Consider the following 16,409-nt stretch of genomic DNA (forward strand, 5'->3'; position numbering starts at 1 on the left):
TTTAGGGTAAATTAAAGATTTTGCGAAACACATTTATTATCAGTCATTACATGTGGATCAGAAATTTAGTCTGCTTTTCAGCTAATGTCAGTTCGGGTAAACATCGGCTCCCCTCCGACCTTGAACAAGGTACGCATTATAGAAAATGGATGAGTGGATTTACAATGGCCTTTCTCAAATAAAATCCCACTGCTGTCAGGCGTACGCTCTAAACGGTGTGTAGTTTAGGAATAATTAATGGTACCTGGAAGAATAAAAAAACAGACTAAGCAGAGACCGCAGAGGATTATAAGGATTGTGTACAGTAATCAAGATGGCATTAAACTGCTCTTAGCAGTGTTTTTTTTTTTTTTGGTGTATATCTCATGTGGCTGTGAAGATGTTCATATGGATTCTCCTCATATATCCATCCATCCATCCATCCATCCATCCATCCATCCATCCATCCATCCATCCATCCATCCATCCATCCATCCATCCATCCATCCATCCATCCATCCATCCATCCATCCATTCTCAACACAGCTGATCATGTACAAGCATCGGCGTTCTCAGTAATTTAAATGTGCATTAGAAATGTGCAATTCCTGAAAGAGTATTTACATTGATGGTTCGTCGCCAGTTGTACTTCAAGTAAGTAAAAGGAGCCCACACAAAACAAAACTGCTCAGTGGAATCCTCGTTCCTGCTTTTTCTGCATTGTTGCTGTCCGTGGTGCTGAAACACATATTCAATATGGAGCCCCACTATGGACGATTGGACTTGATGGAACTGTGCCTTACTATTTGGATACACTTAATTAGATCTTTTGTGCATATCTAGCCTGAAAGGGGGTTGTCATGTGCGTAGTACATCCATCCATCCATTTTCTGTACCGCTTTGTCCCCACGGGGGTCGCGGGTGTGCTGGAGCCTATCCCAGCCGTCATCGGGCGAGGACCTGTGATAAGGAATCAGCCAATTAACGTCATCAATCAATAGAGCATAACACACAAAGATATGGTAATGTGCAGGTGGACATAGAATTAATTTAACTCAATGAGTGATCCCCCACCCCCACCTTAATCAAAACATTATTGATTTCAAAGAGCCAGGTCCAAAGCTATTGGTCTTCATAATTGCTATGGACATCACAATAAGGATTTAAAGCGTTCATTGCTTTCATTTTCGAACCGGGCACTGCTTTATCAAATAAATGTATAAATAGGACATGGTCCATGGTTCCATGTCCTATGTGGGTACCTGTTTACCGGCTCTTCGCGGTTGTATCCAGGTCTGTCAATATTTAGTTTAGTTCTCAGCATGCATGAACGCTTCAATGTCCACATTGAGTGATGACAAGAATATGAACTCCATATCCGTCAGGGAACCAAATATATTAGTCATGTCAAGTGACTGATGAGAATAGACCTGCATGACTCATGAGGGCACAGTAGATGCATAGTATTTCTCTGTCGATAGTTAGAAAAACATTTTAATATTCAAATATAATATACACACACACATAAACACGTATATACGTGTTTGTGTACGTGCGTGCGTGTATGTAATCATATCTATATACAGAAAAGGCAAGCTACATACACTAAGGAAAAATGAACACTGTGGTTAGTCACCACTGTCATATTACAATAAAAGATAACTCTAGTCATGTTTCGAAAAGTAAAGTTTTATAGTTCCAATTCATTGGGTGCCATATATCGTGTTAAGTCAGTGTGGTTAAGTCCAATTATATTATTGGAGCCTGATAGCTTGTCATGCATGTAACTACTTAACATTCACAGAAGAAACCAAACACCTTATGTTCGGCCCATAAATTTGCAAAAGTGCATAAAAGGGTTTATTTTAAAGCTGTGATTGACAGGTGATCTGGGCTGTTTTAGCGGGTAGGCGTGTTATGCATGCATGAGGATGTGTGTGCGCGTGCGTTTGTGTGTGGTGTGTATGCTGAAGGAGAATACATACAAAGCGAGCAGTATGTGTGAATCATGAAGGCAAAAAAAAAAGAATGCTTTGTTGAGCGCTATATACAGATAACTGACCATTATCACTAATGTCACTTCCCCCAGGCTGTTCTTTGCCATTGTTCCACACACACAATGACTTCAGTGGAAAGGGATTTTTTGTGAGGTGATCAATGTCAAAGTTTCTTCACCGGACACTCATCAATAATTGAACTATTGTCGGGTATGATTCAGCCCTCGGGATTTATTGAGCGTTGTGAGATTATCATTAAATCTACAGTATAGTCACACTCCCACTGTTGTTGATAGAAAGGAAGTACCGTAATTTCCGGACTATAAGCCACTACTTTTTGCTCAAGTTTTGAACCCTGCAGCTTGTCGTCCGGTGCGGCGTATCTATGGATTTTTTGTGATTTTTGTGATGACTTGATCCCTTTTATACACTCGTAAAAAGGCTGTGGACCGCTGTTGTTTGGTTTCAGTGCACAGGAGGAGGATGAAGACGACGGCCCTCGGTGACCTTTACTGGTATTTTTTTTAACTAGCCCTGTTTGTGCTGTGCTACCGTGTTGCTGCTTTGTTACCGCCGCGTCTCAGTGACTTTTACCGGTATATTTTTTTTATCCAGCCGAATTAGTGCTGTTACTTCCGTGTTGCTGCGGTATTACTGCCACGTCACCGGCAGTGTTTGGAAAGAAATGTCAGTATGTTATTAAAACTTTAAAAAGGCTTTCTGTGTACAGTCTTTCTTTGTAAACAACTCATGTGCACATGCGGCTTTTAGTACGGTCCGGCTTATTTATGAAAAAACAAAACGAGATTTTCCTGAAATTTTGCTGGTGTGATTTATAATCAGGTGCGTCTTATAGTCCAGAAACTACGGTACCCTACATTGTGAAAGACTTTCTTAAAACAAGAGGATGGGCTAGAGACCTTAGTTTGCTATTCAGTATGTCAGACGAATAGAGAACATTCCAATTATATGTTTGTGTCGTTTTTTTTTTTCTTATTAGTTAAACATCTGTCACCAGATGTGCTTCCATCGATTCATTTTGTCCTGCTTGCCCTCGCATAGGGTGACAAGTGATCTGGAGCTTATCCCAGCATTGTATAAATAGGGAGAAAGGCGGGGACTGCCCTTGACAAAAAAGACACCCGTTCACAGCACATCTTGAGTTCCGGAAAAAAATAATTGAGCAGTCAATAAACGTAACATACATGTCTTGGGAGAAAAATACTGAGATGAGAAATCTACCCCAGCATGGGGAAAACATGCAGCATGGGGAGAACATGCATGAATGTAGAATGTGATTGTGTCACAGTCTTTCATGGTTGCAGGAAGGCAAAACCCTGGGAGCACTAGTAATCTCCAAAATTATTTATTAACAAATGGTTGTGTTTCCATGATAGCGGCACTAAAGGCATCCTAGCTGTGTTCACAAATACCCAACTGACGAATCCTTGACTTAAGATAGCTGACAAGAGACTCATCCGGGTATTCCGCGGGTTCTTGGTTTATTCGTAATTTGAATTGGAACAGTCTTTAGGCTACGACTGATGATGTTTGAGAGATCACAAGGACTTAAAAACAGACAAGCGCGCTCATTCAGAAACAAACAAAATAAAACTAACAACAACAAAAAACACATCATGGCAGATTGCTTTACTGGATGTGCCCTTTGATTGGTTAGAGTTCGATCCAGGGAGTAGTTTGCTTTTCACCCAGCTGCGAGAGGCTCCATCTACAAATCTAAGCAAGTGCAACAAATTGGATTTAAAGAATTGTGTCCCAATATGTCCATATATTCTCATATCACTCCCAGCATGTTTGGATGGGGAAAACAAAGCAGACACACACACGCGCACACACACATGCACACAATATAAGCTTTAGCAGGATCTCCGTCTTTTCACTTCATGGAACTGCTGCTTTCTAGGTACATTATATGATTTTTTTTCTTCACGAGTGAAAAACGAATATACTGTAGCAGATACGTATTTATTTTTGCTGCTGGTAAATATCTCCATCAGATTTTCAATGCACCCACAGAGTAGTGCCTCTGCAGTGTACACATCGATATTTTTCTAATCAAAGACATCTTTCACTCGATCCAGTCATGACTAACAGTCATGTGACCGAGATGAAGTGAGCCCCTCACCCTCATGCCAACCGTGAGCTACCTGATTTTCATTTGCCGATTATGTGTGGATAGCTGATAAAAGTCCAGTAGGAGTGTAGAGAAAGAAACTCAGCACTTGGTAGACCCAGTGGGTAGAAATGAGCTAATTAATAAACACTTGAACACAGCAGTTTTTTTCCTCTGGTCTCTTCAGATGAATCCAGGAGGTCCACAAATGGTCTCAAAGTAGCATTTAATCGACCATGTCCACACAATATGTTGGATAACATAGCACACACGTCTGATGTTTTCTTTTTTATGCCCTAAGTAGCATCAGCACTATTGTTTGGGATGTGACCAAACCAGAAGCTCCAAAGAATTTTGAAATTATTTCTAAATATCCCATTTTAGCCATGGGATACTTTTGTGGAGTGGGACTCCTCGCCCGCGGTCAAACTAGTTAAGTAGATAACTGGTCACAATACAGATTAATGGGCTGGCATTTGTATTGCTCCTCACACATAATGTTTTTGTTGGCCAACAATTAAATGAGACAGGTTATTGGATGCGTGTACGTTTTAAAGCGCACAGTTTCAAAAATAAATCGATGATGTCTGTTTTGCACTATATTTGCTGAAGGACTTCTTTTTTTTACATAACATTTATAAATAAATACGTGAGCTGTCGAAATCATCTACCAATTCTCCTCCACCGAGGAGAGCCCCATCTTTTCCTCTTTCTCCTCCTCCCATGTGTTCTCTTTCCATTTAAGATCTCGGTGCGCTTTAATTGTGAATGCCGTTAGGCCTCCCCATGTTGGTCATTCTTTCATGTTTCTTGTATGAATTGAGCCTTCAAAGTACATTTTGTTGCCTGGCAACGGACAGTGACAATCAAGATTCAATCATTCGTTCAAAATCATCCAGACTTCTGGTTCCCATGGAGAAGCGCAAAGACAGATCTCGTAGCTAGACTGTGCTCGCAACTTTTAAATACGTCACTGTTTCCCATAATGAATGACTTGCAACTTTAGTATTTAATATAGCTAAATGCAATATCATCTAACCCTTGACTCTGAGATTTCCTGCTTTGCGTATGAGTGGCTTGTTTACCTTTTACTCATGTGATGACATAATGTCCTTACATATGCACAAATGTACACATGCTTGGAATACAAAATACTACTACTATTACTTAATAGTGTGTAATTAGTTTAAATCTGTCCAATGTAATATTACACATTTCTATTCTTTGGCTTTCAACTCAACGTGATTAGAATTTATTTAGCTGTTACTATAGTCTCCATACTGTTTTAATGCATTTTAATTTACTGTTACAACTCTTTTTTTTTACATGTGTCTTATTTTTACTTTATGTTCAGGCTTTAATTTGCAGCCGCAGTTGTTTTTAAAGTGCTTTTATAGAAAGATCTAAGATGAGTGAGGGAAATTAAATTTGCTAGCTTCATAAAGTTTCACAAACCTTTACGCAAGATCAGTGTTTGTTAACTAACATTTAAACAATGTCCAAGATCTTTTCTCTCTTTTGTGACATTGATTGCGGTGGATTTAAGGTGACAAACACAGTCGCGCTTTCAAGGGTTTCCCACTTTTTAGGAGCTTACACGGTGTCGTGATACACGGTGAGCTCATCCATTGCTAGACGAGTGCAGATAACCTGGGCGAATACTGACACATTTATCTACAAGTAGAGCCTACAGGCATTGCCTGACATAGAAATCTCCAAGTGGTAGAGAGAGAGAGCTCTGCTAGTAGTGTAGGTCAGGGTGCAACAACCAAGGGGGTGAGATTAAGTTCAGCCTGAAGTGTATCCAAGATGTTATTTTATGCATAACACACTGGTATTTTCAGCAGTCAGGACTTTGACAGATATTTTGCAGTCATGCATATATTGGTTTTCTGTTTATATTTTGTATACGATCTCTGCTGTCAGCTACATTGCAACACACACATATGAACACATACACACAACCGAAAGAGTCAACTGGAAGATTGGGCTGGAGAGAAGAGACAATATGTGGGAGGCTGAGAATGCAAAGACGTGTGTGTGCGGGTGTGGGGGGTAGAGAGAGGGAGAAAGAAAGAGAGGGAAGGCTGGAGAGACTTATCATATGACCTTTACCAAGTATCATAGTCAAGGTCAAAGTAATTTAACAGATTATCTTCCTAAGTGTGTGTGAGTGTGCGTGCGTGCGTGCGTGCGAGACGTATCCACATTTTTCATAGATGATGACTTAATATCATACCTATAACATGCTTCAGTGACATATGTACTTGCTGTATATGGAACAACAACAAAGTAAATGTTTTTTTTCCATACTCCAAGGAAAAGTGCCTGGAGAAAATAGTTTATTCAAATCAAGTGCTATTTAAGTGAATTAAAATGAGATTTTTTGAGGAAGGAAAACTTGCACTCAAAACAAGAATTTACTCAGTTTTCATCAGGATCTGAACCAGCAAAAGCATTATTTCCAAAGGGGGGAAAATATTTCATAACAAGAGTCGAATGAATTCTGTTCACACTCGGTAAATACATTCTACATACTTAGAGAACTGTTCGAAGCGCAAGTGAGGGAGGGAGAGAAAGAGAGAGAGGGAGGGATGAAGGGAGGAGGCTGAGAGATGAGTGAGTGGAGTGAGGGAGTCAACTCATCCATATACAGGGGCAGGGAAGGGAACTCATGTGATTCGAGGATTTCACCAGAGCGAGGAGGCACCTGCTCGTGTTGAATCCAGGCAGCCAGGCGTCCGTCTGTCTCAACTCAAAGTGGACAGCAGAGTGACAGGAGCGGCCAGATGGATGAGGCGGAGCAGCACCAGGCTGACATTGACTCATTTAAAATTTGCCTCTTTAATAAGATCATCTGAAGCAAGACCACACTGTTTCTATGGCGACATCGTGCAGCTTGAAAAGCACCATGGGTGTAAACAAATGTTTCAGCTTACTTTTGCTCACTCTCAGCACACAAGGTAATTTTTATTCTTTATATACTACGGTGCGATATGATAGATATATTTTATATTTGCTTTGTGTTTTGAAGGTGTGCCCTCCTTTTAAAACTTTCAGTCATGTTGAAAATGTTCTGAAGTCATTTTCAGCTGAAACTAAAACGGTAGGATGGATGAAGGATTTTTCCTATTGAGAGAAGTGCATTATGTTTCCATCTTATTAATACATCATTATGATAGTATGGCGTGTCAGTTTTTTTTATTCATGTTTTTTGGTGAGGGGATCATGCTGCTTGGCTTGGCCTTTGTTTTATTGTTTTTCTGTGATCATATACCATATACTTTTAAAAACAATCAAAGCAAATTTGTTTAATACCCTCTTTTGCTCTTTATATTCCCATATCCTTTTGGACAAGATGTAATAAACAAAAAGCATAATTTTCCTCCATCTTCCACTGGATGAGGATGAACACCTCTGTTGCTTTGGCGACCAGCTAAAAAGTGTTGTTGGCGACAGAGAGCCAACGCTGCTAACAAATATTTGCTGCTCCTGCACTATTGGCCACAGAGAGCACATTGATCAAAGAGGACAGAATTGGGTTCAGTAGCGCCGGAAAACCAGCAGCTAACTATCCTGGACGCACAAGTTTGGCGAATGTGTCATAGCACTGATTAAATCAGTGTTGGAAGTGAGAAACTCTGCAGGATATTTGTTCATTTGTTATGTTTGCTTTATTATTTACAGATCTAATATTATAACTTGATGGGGATTCTAACAATACATTCCTCTTATGCCACAGGTAGAACTCCTATTCATTTAATTAGCAAATAAAAATATAGATCTTTCAGGAAATGACGACCACACATTGTCAACTGTTATAAAAGTAAAATAAGGTGGCAGTGTGTAACATGTTTTAATTTTTCAATGTCATTCATTTAAAAAAAAACATCTTTAATTCCCATAATATGCAAAAAAATAAAAAATTCTTGCACGTCAATGTTTTAAATATTAAATCATAGGACACGTTATCTGTTACGAGTCTTACGACATATGATTGGGTCACGCCTCACCGTACAGGACGCTGACATGTCTCGCCACCATCTTTCTGCAACAGATATTTGAAGGAGACGTTCACCTCATCATAGATTTGCTGGATCAATGACTACAGCTTGTGTAACAAATGCAATGCATTTTCTCACTTGAGGGAGTATTACAAGTGATTTGTGATGATATTTTGCTTGCACCTCTGCTGACGAAATGGGTGGAAGGCTTGCAACATGTGGTCTCTCTGTGTACCATAGTGCGTGTGCTTACAAAAAATAGGTCATTGCATTCAGTTAGTGCACCGCTAGATGCCACAACATTCTACATACTGTCTCTTTAACCACTGGTTACTGTTTTGCCTAAATTTGTAAATAGTCTTTAGAAGTGGGGTTTTGATTCAAAAGTTTCACTAGTATTTCTTGACTTGTCTTCAGAATTTTTTTATATATTCCAGATCTATTAATGTAAGTCCTGTCTGTTATCCCTGAATTTTAGATTTTAAACTGGTTTTATATGATGTGATGTAACACCAGTGAAAGTCAGGGGGTTATTATTAATTGGGTGCACGACATTACATGGTTTGAATACTGATAAAAAAGGGTTGAAACAGCACGCGGAAAGGCAGCAAAGCCCTATTTTGACGATTACGTATATACAGAATGTATTGTTAGAACCACATGTCCGTTTGATTTTATTGTTCAGTTGCTCCATCAACTTGTCTAGGCAGTTTGGGCTGGAAATACAGGAAAGGGCATTTTGAAGTTAACGTTTGTACAACATCTTAAGATGTCATCGCATTGCACAAAAAGCCACATTTAGTCACCACCGTGCTTATTTGATTGCCATAAAATAGAAGATTAAACAATTGACAAATCAATTGTATGTCTATGAAATACAACACATTATTGTATATTTGTATTTAAATATGTGAAAACACAAGAGGCTTCCGTTAAATGAAATAAATTGCCTTTTGTATATTGATCAAATGGAATGAAAAGCGGTTTCAAGGCCAAGTAGTCCACCATGAAACATGTATTACCTTTTGCAAAACACCATTGCTTTGCCTTTCTAGCAATTTAGTTCAGACTGTGCTTCATTTAATATCCGATGCAATGGAGGGGCGTTGCGGGCTAATAAAGATGAAACAAAGGTTACTGTGTAGGCTACTATGCATTGTTGCTGTTTGCTTAATGGGCACCTGCACATGGATTTCAGCATAAAATAGCTATGACTAAACATTTATTGATCTTGGGCCTTTAAAATGTGAGGATGCCTGTTTGCAGGCAAGTCAAGGACAGCACATCAGCTTTGATTGAATGTGTAGGAGGACAACAGTAACATCTGTTCTTCTGTTCTAACATGCAGTAGGTGGATAGACTGTAAGCCTTGTACTAGTTGAGACCGAATCAACAGCACCTCTTCTGGTTGTAGCTCAGTAATGCAGCCAGTTTTGCCTTATAGCCGAGATAAAGGAAGAATTATAATGCAATATCTTTTTTTCTTCTTTTTTTTTATGTTCTATTGTACTATGGAGTTATCATTTGTCTGTATTTTTATTTTTTTCTTGTATTTATTTAATGTTCAAAATAAACAAATAAACAAGATTCAGTATTGTTTTGTTTAAATTACCGTAGTTTTCGGACTATAAGTCGCACCGGAGTATGAGTCGCACCAGCCATAAAATGCCCAAAAAAGTGAAAAAAAACATATATATGTATATAAGTCGCTCCTGAGTATAAGTCGCCCCCCCACCCAAACTATGAAAAAAAACGCGACTTATAGTCCGAAAAATACGGTATATATTTTCCACACAATTGTACACATTTTCCCAGTCATGTCAGAAAACTTGTTTTCATCAAAATACGCCAAGAATGAAGTGTTATAGAACTATTTACATCAAGCCCCATATGGCGGCAGGCCAATAGTGAGTTTGGTTTCTGTTACCTTGACAGCTAGGGGGTGGAGCTAAAGTATAGGAGGTTTTACAGAACAAAACCAAGCACCCTTGAAAGGACTGACTCTAGGTATTTTCTCTTGTGGAGGCAGAATTTCATACAATGCACTGAGGGCCGAATTCAGTAAAGGATTGCGCTGCTTTTGCTTGCAACCAACCGTTAAAAATAGCACAAAAAGCGAGTGGCTAATTCACAAACCATGCACATGTATAGCTGAGTGTCCTGTACTCTATGCACATCTTGTTTTGTTGGATCTGGCTGCAGCGTTTGATACAATGGACCTCAGTATTCTGCTGGCTCAGTTTAAGCACCAGGTGAGCATTAATGGTAGTGCTTTAGTTTTGTTTAGATACCATTAGCAGGCAGGACTTTGTGTTTTAGCCTTGATTGCGTCCTACTCTGTCCCACTGCAATATGGTGTTCCGCAGGGTTCAATTCTGGGGCCCTGCTGTTTTCGTTGTATTTGCTGCATGATATTTCCTTTCACTGGTAGGCAGATGCCAGTCAGATCTACAGTATGTCACGCCTGGATGGCATTAAACTATTTGAACTTCAAAAGCTGCTTCTTGCCTTGGGTAGCGTGTACTGTATAACTCCAATTTTGGCCTCCTTTCACAGTAGAGTTTATGCCCGTGCCTCCCTTTGGAATGACCTTGCCTTTAAGATCTGCATCTCAAGTGCTAGCAAGTCAGTGTCCTGATGGCTGTTTTGGCTGCAAGTGTCCACTTCAAAACAATAAATACAGTATAGTGAGGTAAAATGATAGATTCAATGATGGATGACTCCATCACATCAAACATACTAAATAATGCAGCAGTACCAGAATAGTAGTAATTGAAGTCACTTACATATGAATCACTCTATGATGAATGGCTCAAATAGAAGAAAGCTCCATCTCAATATGGAAAAAAAATTGCTGCGTACACAGATTGAAAACGCACCGTGTAAGCCTCGGGACAAGTCGCTAATTGTTCTGGGACCTCGCGAGGTCATCTTCTGTGTAATGTGAGATAGTTTTAAAAGAGGGGGAGGGTTCCATTAGATGGGTAGCGAAGGGACACCGGTGCACAGGTGGGAGGGAATACTGTGCAAGAGTGGGGGACAAAGACGCGATGTGTCCTCTGATCCACATTCATCCTTCGTTTTGCTGTTCCCCACTGTCTCGTGTAACCATGACGCCAGCTTGGTCTAGCAGAGATGACCTTCTGTTTTCATCATAACTGTGGATCTCTTTATTGCGGAAACTAAACTAGTCAGTGAATAGCATCTGAAATATTCATGTTTAGACAATCAAACAATCTAATAATGACAACAATGTGTGATAACAACAACTTTCTAACTTAAACTGCCTGAATGAAGCATTTTAATCAACACATTTCTTGTAATCACCTCCAGTCTACTGCTACACTGGACCCCGGGCTCACGCTGAGGAGAAGCTACTGCAGGACCTGTTTGTGCGTTACAATAAGCTCTCCAGGCCTGTTGAAAACTCGTCAGACACAGTGCTGGTCCACTTTGGTCTCTCTATTGCTCAGCTTATCGATGTGGTGAGTAAAATCCTCACTACTTTAAAACACAATGTCTCGTTTGTGGGTTTGTTTGTGTTGCAAATCTGCACAGAAACACTGGCGACTCAAACTTGTTTCTTTGCAGTTCATTAGCAACATCAGTTGTACAGGTCAAAACACCAATGTTAATTTAAAAAAGAGGCTCATGTAAACCAGTAGACCTGATATTTTCTCATGTGTTTCTATGAATAGCTTTTGCAAGCACTGTGTAAATTCGAGAAATTCTGTTGACTCGGGAAAAACGTGACATTTGGTATATGATATGATTGAAAATGCAAAGCCTGCATGACCGTGAGGATTGTTTTGACTCACAATTAGAGACAGCACTTGTGTCACATGCCTAAGAGTGTAAGTCAGCTCTTGGCCAAGTTGTCTCCGACAGAATGTGTCAGAGCTGAGAAGAGCTTGGCAAATGTTGCAGCCATGCAGTGTTACATTGTTCTCTTTTCGCCAGTATTATCGTAAACTATGGGTGCCTTTATTTCATATGTACCTATGAACAAAACACTGATGTTTTTGAGCAAATTTGTATACGTAACAGATCATAGCTTCCGCATGATCATCTCTAAAGTGTTTTAACAGAAGTTGATTTCTGTTTTCACCAAAAAGGATGAGAAGAACCAGATGATGACCACAAACGTCTGGCTCAAGCAAGTATGTAAATGATAAGATGCAAATAGCTCCACTGAATTCAATATGGAACTGTAGCATGGTGACTACCGCATGATGAATGTTCTCCTCCAGGAATGGAACGATTACAAGCTGCGCTGGAACCCAGAGGAGTACGAAAACGTCACCTCCATCCGCATTCCGTCAGAGATTATCTGGAGGCCTGACATCGTCCTTTATAATAAGTGAGGGTCTCCTCTTATACATTGTTAAAATTATGTATCAACCAAAAATAATTGTATCTTACCATGAGAATAACTCGCACTTTGCTGGCACATGAACAACATCATCAGTATGTGTACTTTGTAATTGTGTAAACAGTTAACAGGAACGTTCCAGAGGAAGAACTACACACTTTTTGGTGGTACATGTTCAAATGTATTCCCTTAAAGTTGAACTTTTTTTTGAATGTTTGAATAAACAACAACAAAAAGTAAGACAGAAAGTTTGAGCCTATGGTTTGCCTCGACTTAGAAGCCAGACCAAAAAATGTGGCTTTTTTATTTCTAGTACCACAAGCAAAATTGCTTTTGCGTTTCCTTTCTTTGCTTGCTGCTCTAAAATTTACAGGTCCATTTAATCCCTTGACAACATCATTATTCATCAAAGTTCACAACCATCATGAGCATGTAGTATATAAATCAATTTATCATGGCCATCCTTGGGTAGAATACAGTAAAACATTACTTTGACCGGCGCAATCACCATGCCTGAAGCAAGCGGAATCACATCAGCATTAATGGGCAGAATTTGCTGATTCAATTCCAGCAGAAAGCGTTACTGGAAGAAAACAAGAAGATGCCTCCGCCGTGCCAACGCTCTTGTCCTGTGCCAACGTCGTAAAGTACTTTGGCTGTGAACAAGGTCATCCTTAATGGGAATGGCCGTAAACAAACTTGCTACATTGCACAAGGCAATACATTAGGCTGAAGAACTAGGAGATAAAATGTAATTAAATGTGTTTGAAACAGCCTCAGATAAAATGGATCCAGTGTGACTATTATTATGTGTGAAGGGAATTCAAAATGACCATTATAACGAAGAAATGTATTAGATATGAGCAATACAATCACCAAATCGACTTGTCATTCAAAAATACGTCTATTGTTGTCTTGTGATTAAATGGCCTACGCACTATGATACTAATAGGACAAGACAAGAGAACTGCACACAGGTTGCCGTAGTTTGAAAGCATATGCAATTAACATCTAGCTAAAACTAGAGCGGGATTCATTTTTAGTTAGTTAGTTACATCTCCCAACTTCTCATTAACTTCGAGCTATTTGTGTGGCTTTCCTGATGCCCAAAATGTAGCGCTCATCATGACATTTCATGCATTGAATTTCAGGCAAAGTGTATTTTTTATGCAATATGTTTGTAAACCTGAGCATTTGCCCTCCTCTGAGAAGATGGAACATATTCAAGGTGATGTACATGAGAGGTTTAAGTTTATGATTTGCATGGCATAACTCAGCCTTGGAAAAAGGTTGTGTATTGTGGACGTGGTTGCCTTGAGGCAGAAGATAATAAAGTGAAGGTAAGGGGGCATGTCCTTCTGTAAAACTGTTAGACATGGGAATATCTATTTATGGGTTGTCTTCACAGTTGACATAGAGTTTTTTTCAATATAAGAGTGATTCTGAACCAAGGTCCACATTAAACAGGTAGAGTGTGACCGCTTAAAGAAGAAGGTCACAAATACATACTTACCTCCCAATTTCTGTCCAATCAATTTGTGACTTTATGCATATTTTTAGCTGGGGAACTTTCTTTCCAAGGATAAAAATTGTAGTAGTCCTTTTGTATGTTTTTGTACTTGAAAAGTCCTCTCAGTTGTAGTTTTAAACAAATACTAAAGGACAAAGTGTTTTAAATAGCAATCAAATGTTCTGCCTGTGGTCCTAATTAAATAGTATGCTTTATCTGTGATTAGTATGACTGCCAAAAATCGTAATCGGCATCAGCCACAAAAAAATCCACATCAATCGGGCCCCAACTAAAATATTGAATCACAGACAAACGTCTGTAGTTTGCTCCAGCTGAGCGGAGCGCATATTTGCCTTTGATGACGTAGATGTACGGATGAACGTCCATTCTGCTGATGCATCGGAAACATATCCGATTTACGCATAGTACGAAAGAGGCCCAGTTCGGATTTGGAAAAAAATCAAATTGCACTGCATGAAAGAATCCGGTCCTCTACATATGGGCAAAAAAATGGAATGAAGCTGCAGCGTGAACCTAGTGAATTTTACTTACAAAGTTTGCCATGGAGCTATACTATTTTTGTCATGAAAATGAAATGATTGAATAATCTTTCAGGGCGCGTTTCATTTATTGGTAATCACACCTTTAATTTATATACTGTTACTTATCTGCAGTGCTGATGGTGACTTTGCGGTAACCCACCTAACTAAGGCACACCTATTCCATGATGGACGGATAAAGTGGATGCCACCAGCCATCTACAAATCTTCATGCAGCATCGACGTCACCTTTTTCCCCTTTGACCAACAAAGCTGCAAGATGAAGTTTGGCTCATGGACCTATGACCGGGCCAAGATTGACCTTATCAGCATAGCCAGCGATGTGGACCAGATGGACTACTGGGAGAGCGGCGAGTGGGTTATCATGAATGCCGTGGGCAAGTACAACACCAAAAAGTACGAGTGCTGCACTGAGATCTATGCAGACATTACATACTACTTCATCATCCGAAGGCTCCCGCTGTTCTACACCATTAATCTTATCATCCCCTGTCTGCTTATCTCCTGTTTGACTGTGCTGGTGTTTTATTTACCGTCACAATGTGGAGAGAAGATCACCTTGTGTATTTCCGTTTTATTGTCTCTAACTGTATTCCTGCTGTTGATCACAGAGATAATACCATCCACATCCTTGGTGATTCCACTCATTGGCGAATACCTGCTGTTTACCATGGTCTTTGTTACCCTTTCAATTATAATCACCGTATTTGTTTTGAACGTACACCACCGGTCACCTCAAACCCACGGAATGCCCCATTGGGTGCGAAGGGTCTTTTTGGACATGGTGCCCAGGGTCCTGTTCATGAAGCGGCCCCCGGGCACAGCCAAACAACACTGCAAGAAGCTGATCGAGATGATGCACCGCCCAACTATAATATCAGCAACGGGCAACTCCCAGACCTTTTGGACGGGTTTAGAGACAGGGCTGACGCAAATAGGACAGGTCCAAATTCCATCCGACAGCCCAAACATCCGCGTCTGCTCCCCTTCGCCATCCTCCTCCCCTATCAAGGAACTCAACCCAGAAGATCCTCCAGTTAAGGCCAACATTTTCTGCCAGTCACCCATTAAACAGTATTCAGTTCTCCGACGAGGGCAAAACACTTCCATCTTGTCATCTTCTCAACTTTCCTTACCCCCAACCTTGGCTCTCGGACCCCTTCACACCCTTTCCACGGAAGACACAAATAAACTGTCGTCAAAGGGCCGCTCACTCAGCGCAGAGCAAATGTGCGACTTGCAGAGGGAGGTTCCCCTGAGAGCTGCACAACGTTGTCACTCGGGCGGCTTCCAGTACTGTTGCCTCCACAACGAAGGGCCGGAGAAATGGACTGGTAACCCAGACCAAACCAAACAAGCCTCGACAAATTGCCTCACAGAAACCCTCAACGCAGAGCCGGCTAAAGACCCAAGAAACCAACAAGAGGCCGTGATTCATCGCATGTCTCCTGCTATGCAACGAGCCCTTGAGGGTGTTCAATACATAGCTGATCATCTCAGGGCAGAGGATGACGACTTCTCGGTGAGTTGTGCCAGGTTATCTTATGACATAAGGCGCTTTGGTTAGGAAGTTGCTGAACGGGGAAGGGGTGGTTTCTAGCCATTTTCTAAATATCTGCATGGTGGATGCAGTTGAAAAAAGTAATTAGAAAGAAAAAGATGTGACTGATTCTCACTGCAAAAGTCAATAATTGAAACAACAAGTATTCAATGTTGAATTTTTCACGAGAGGACAAGATCGAATGACATTCAGGGGCTAGACACCCCAATAAAAAGAAGTCACTCATTCGTGATAAATCACTCAAGGGTGAAAAGTGACAGCTGACTAACAGGACGTTGATGTCTTGGAATGC

At 40.3% G+C, this 16,409-nt stretch overlaps 1 protein-coding gene across 2 annotated transcripts in view; it reads left to right on the top strand.

Annotated features, from left to right (window-relative positions):
- The window catches only part of LOC133150453 (neuronal acetylcholine receptor subunit alpha-2-like), a 28,674-nt gene that overhangs the window by 10,777 nt on the left and 1,488 nt on the right, over nucleotides 1–16,409 (top strand). Inside the window, exons 1-5 of one of the 2 annotated variants that reach the window (XM_061272996.1) lie at nucleotides 6,816–7,073; nucleotides 11,448–11,599; nucleotides 12,230–12,274; nucleotides 12,365–12,474; nucleotides 14,671–16,078. In XM_061272996.1, coding sequence (XP_061128980.1) covers nucleotides 6,992–7,073; nucleotides 11,448–11,599; nucleotides 12,230–12,274; nucleotides 12,365–12,474; nucleotides 14,671–16,078 — 1,797 coding nt within the window. In that variant the 5' untranslated portion in view covers nucleotides 6,816–6,991. Of the gene's footprint in view, nucleotides 1–6,815; nucleotides 7,074–11,447; nucleotides 11,600–12,229; nucleotides 12,275–12,364; nucleotides 12,475–14,670; nucleotides 16,079–16,409 lie in introns of those variants that run through there. The other variant, XM_061272995.1, reaches the window with a different exon arrangement.

Source organism: Syngnathus typhle, linkage group LG2, assembly GCF_033458585.1.
Source record: "Syngnathus typhle isolate RoL2023-S1 ecotype Sweden linkage group LG2, RoL_Styp_1.0, whole genome shotgun sequence".
Lineage (NCBI taxonomy): Eukaryota > Metazoa > Chordata > Actinopteri > Syngnathiformes > Syngnathidae > Syngnathus > Syngnathus typhle.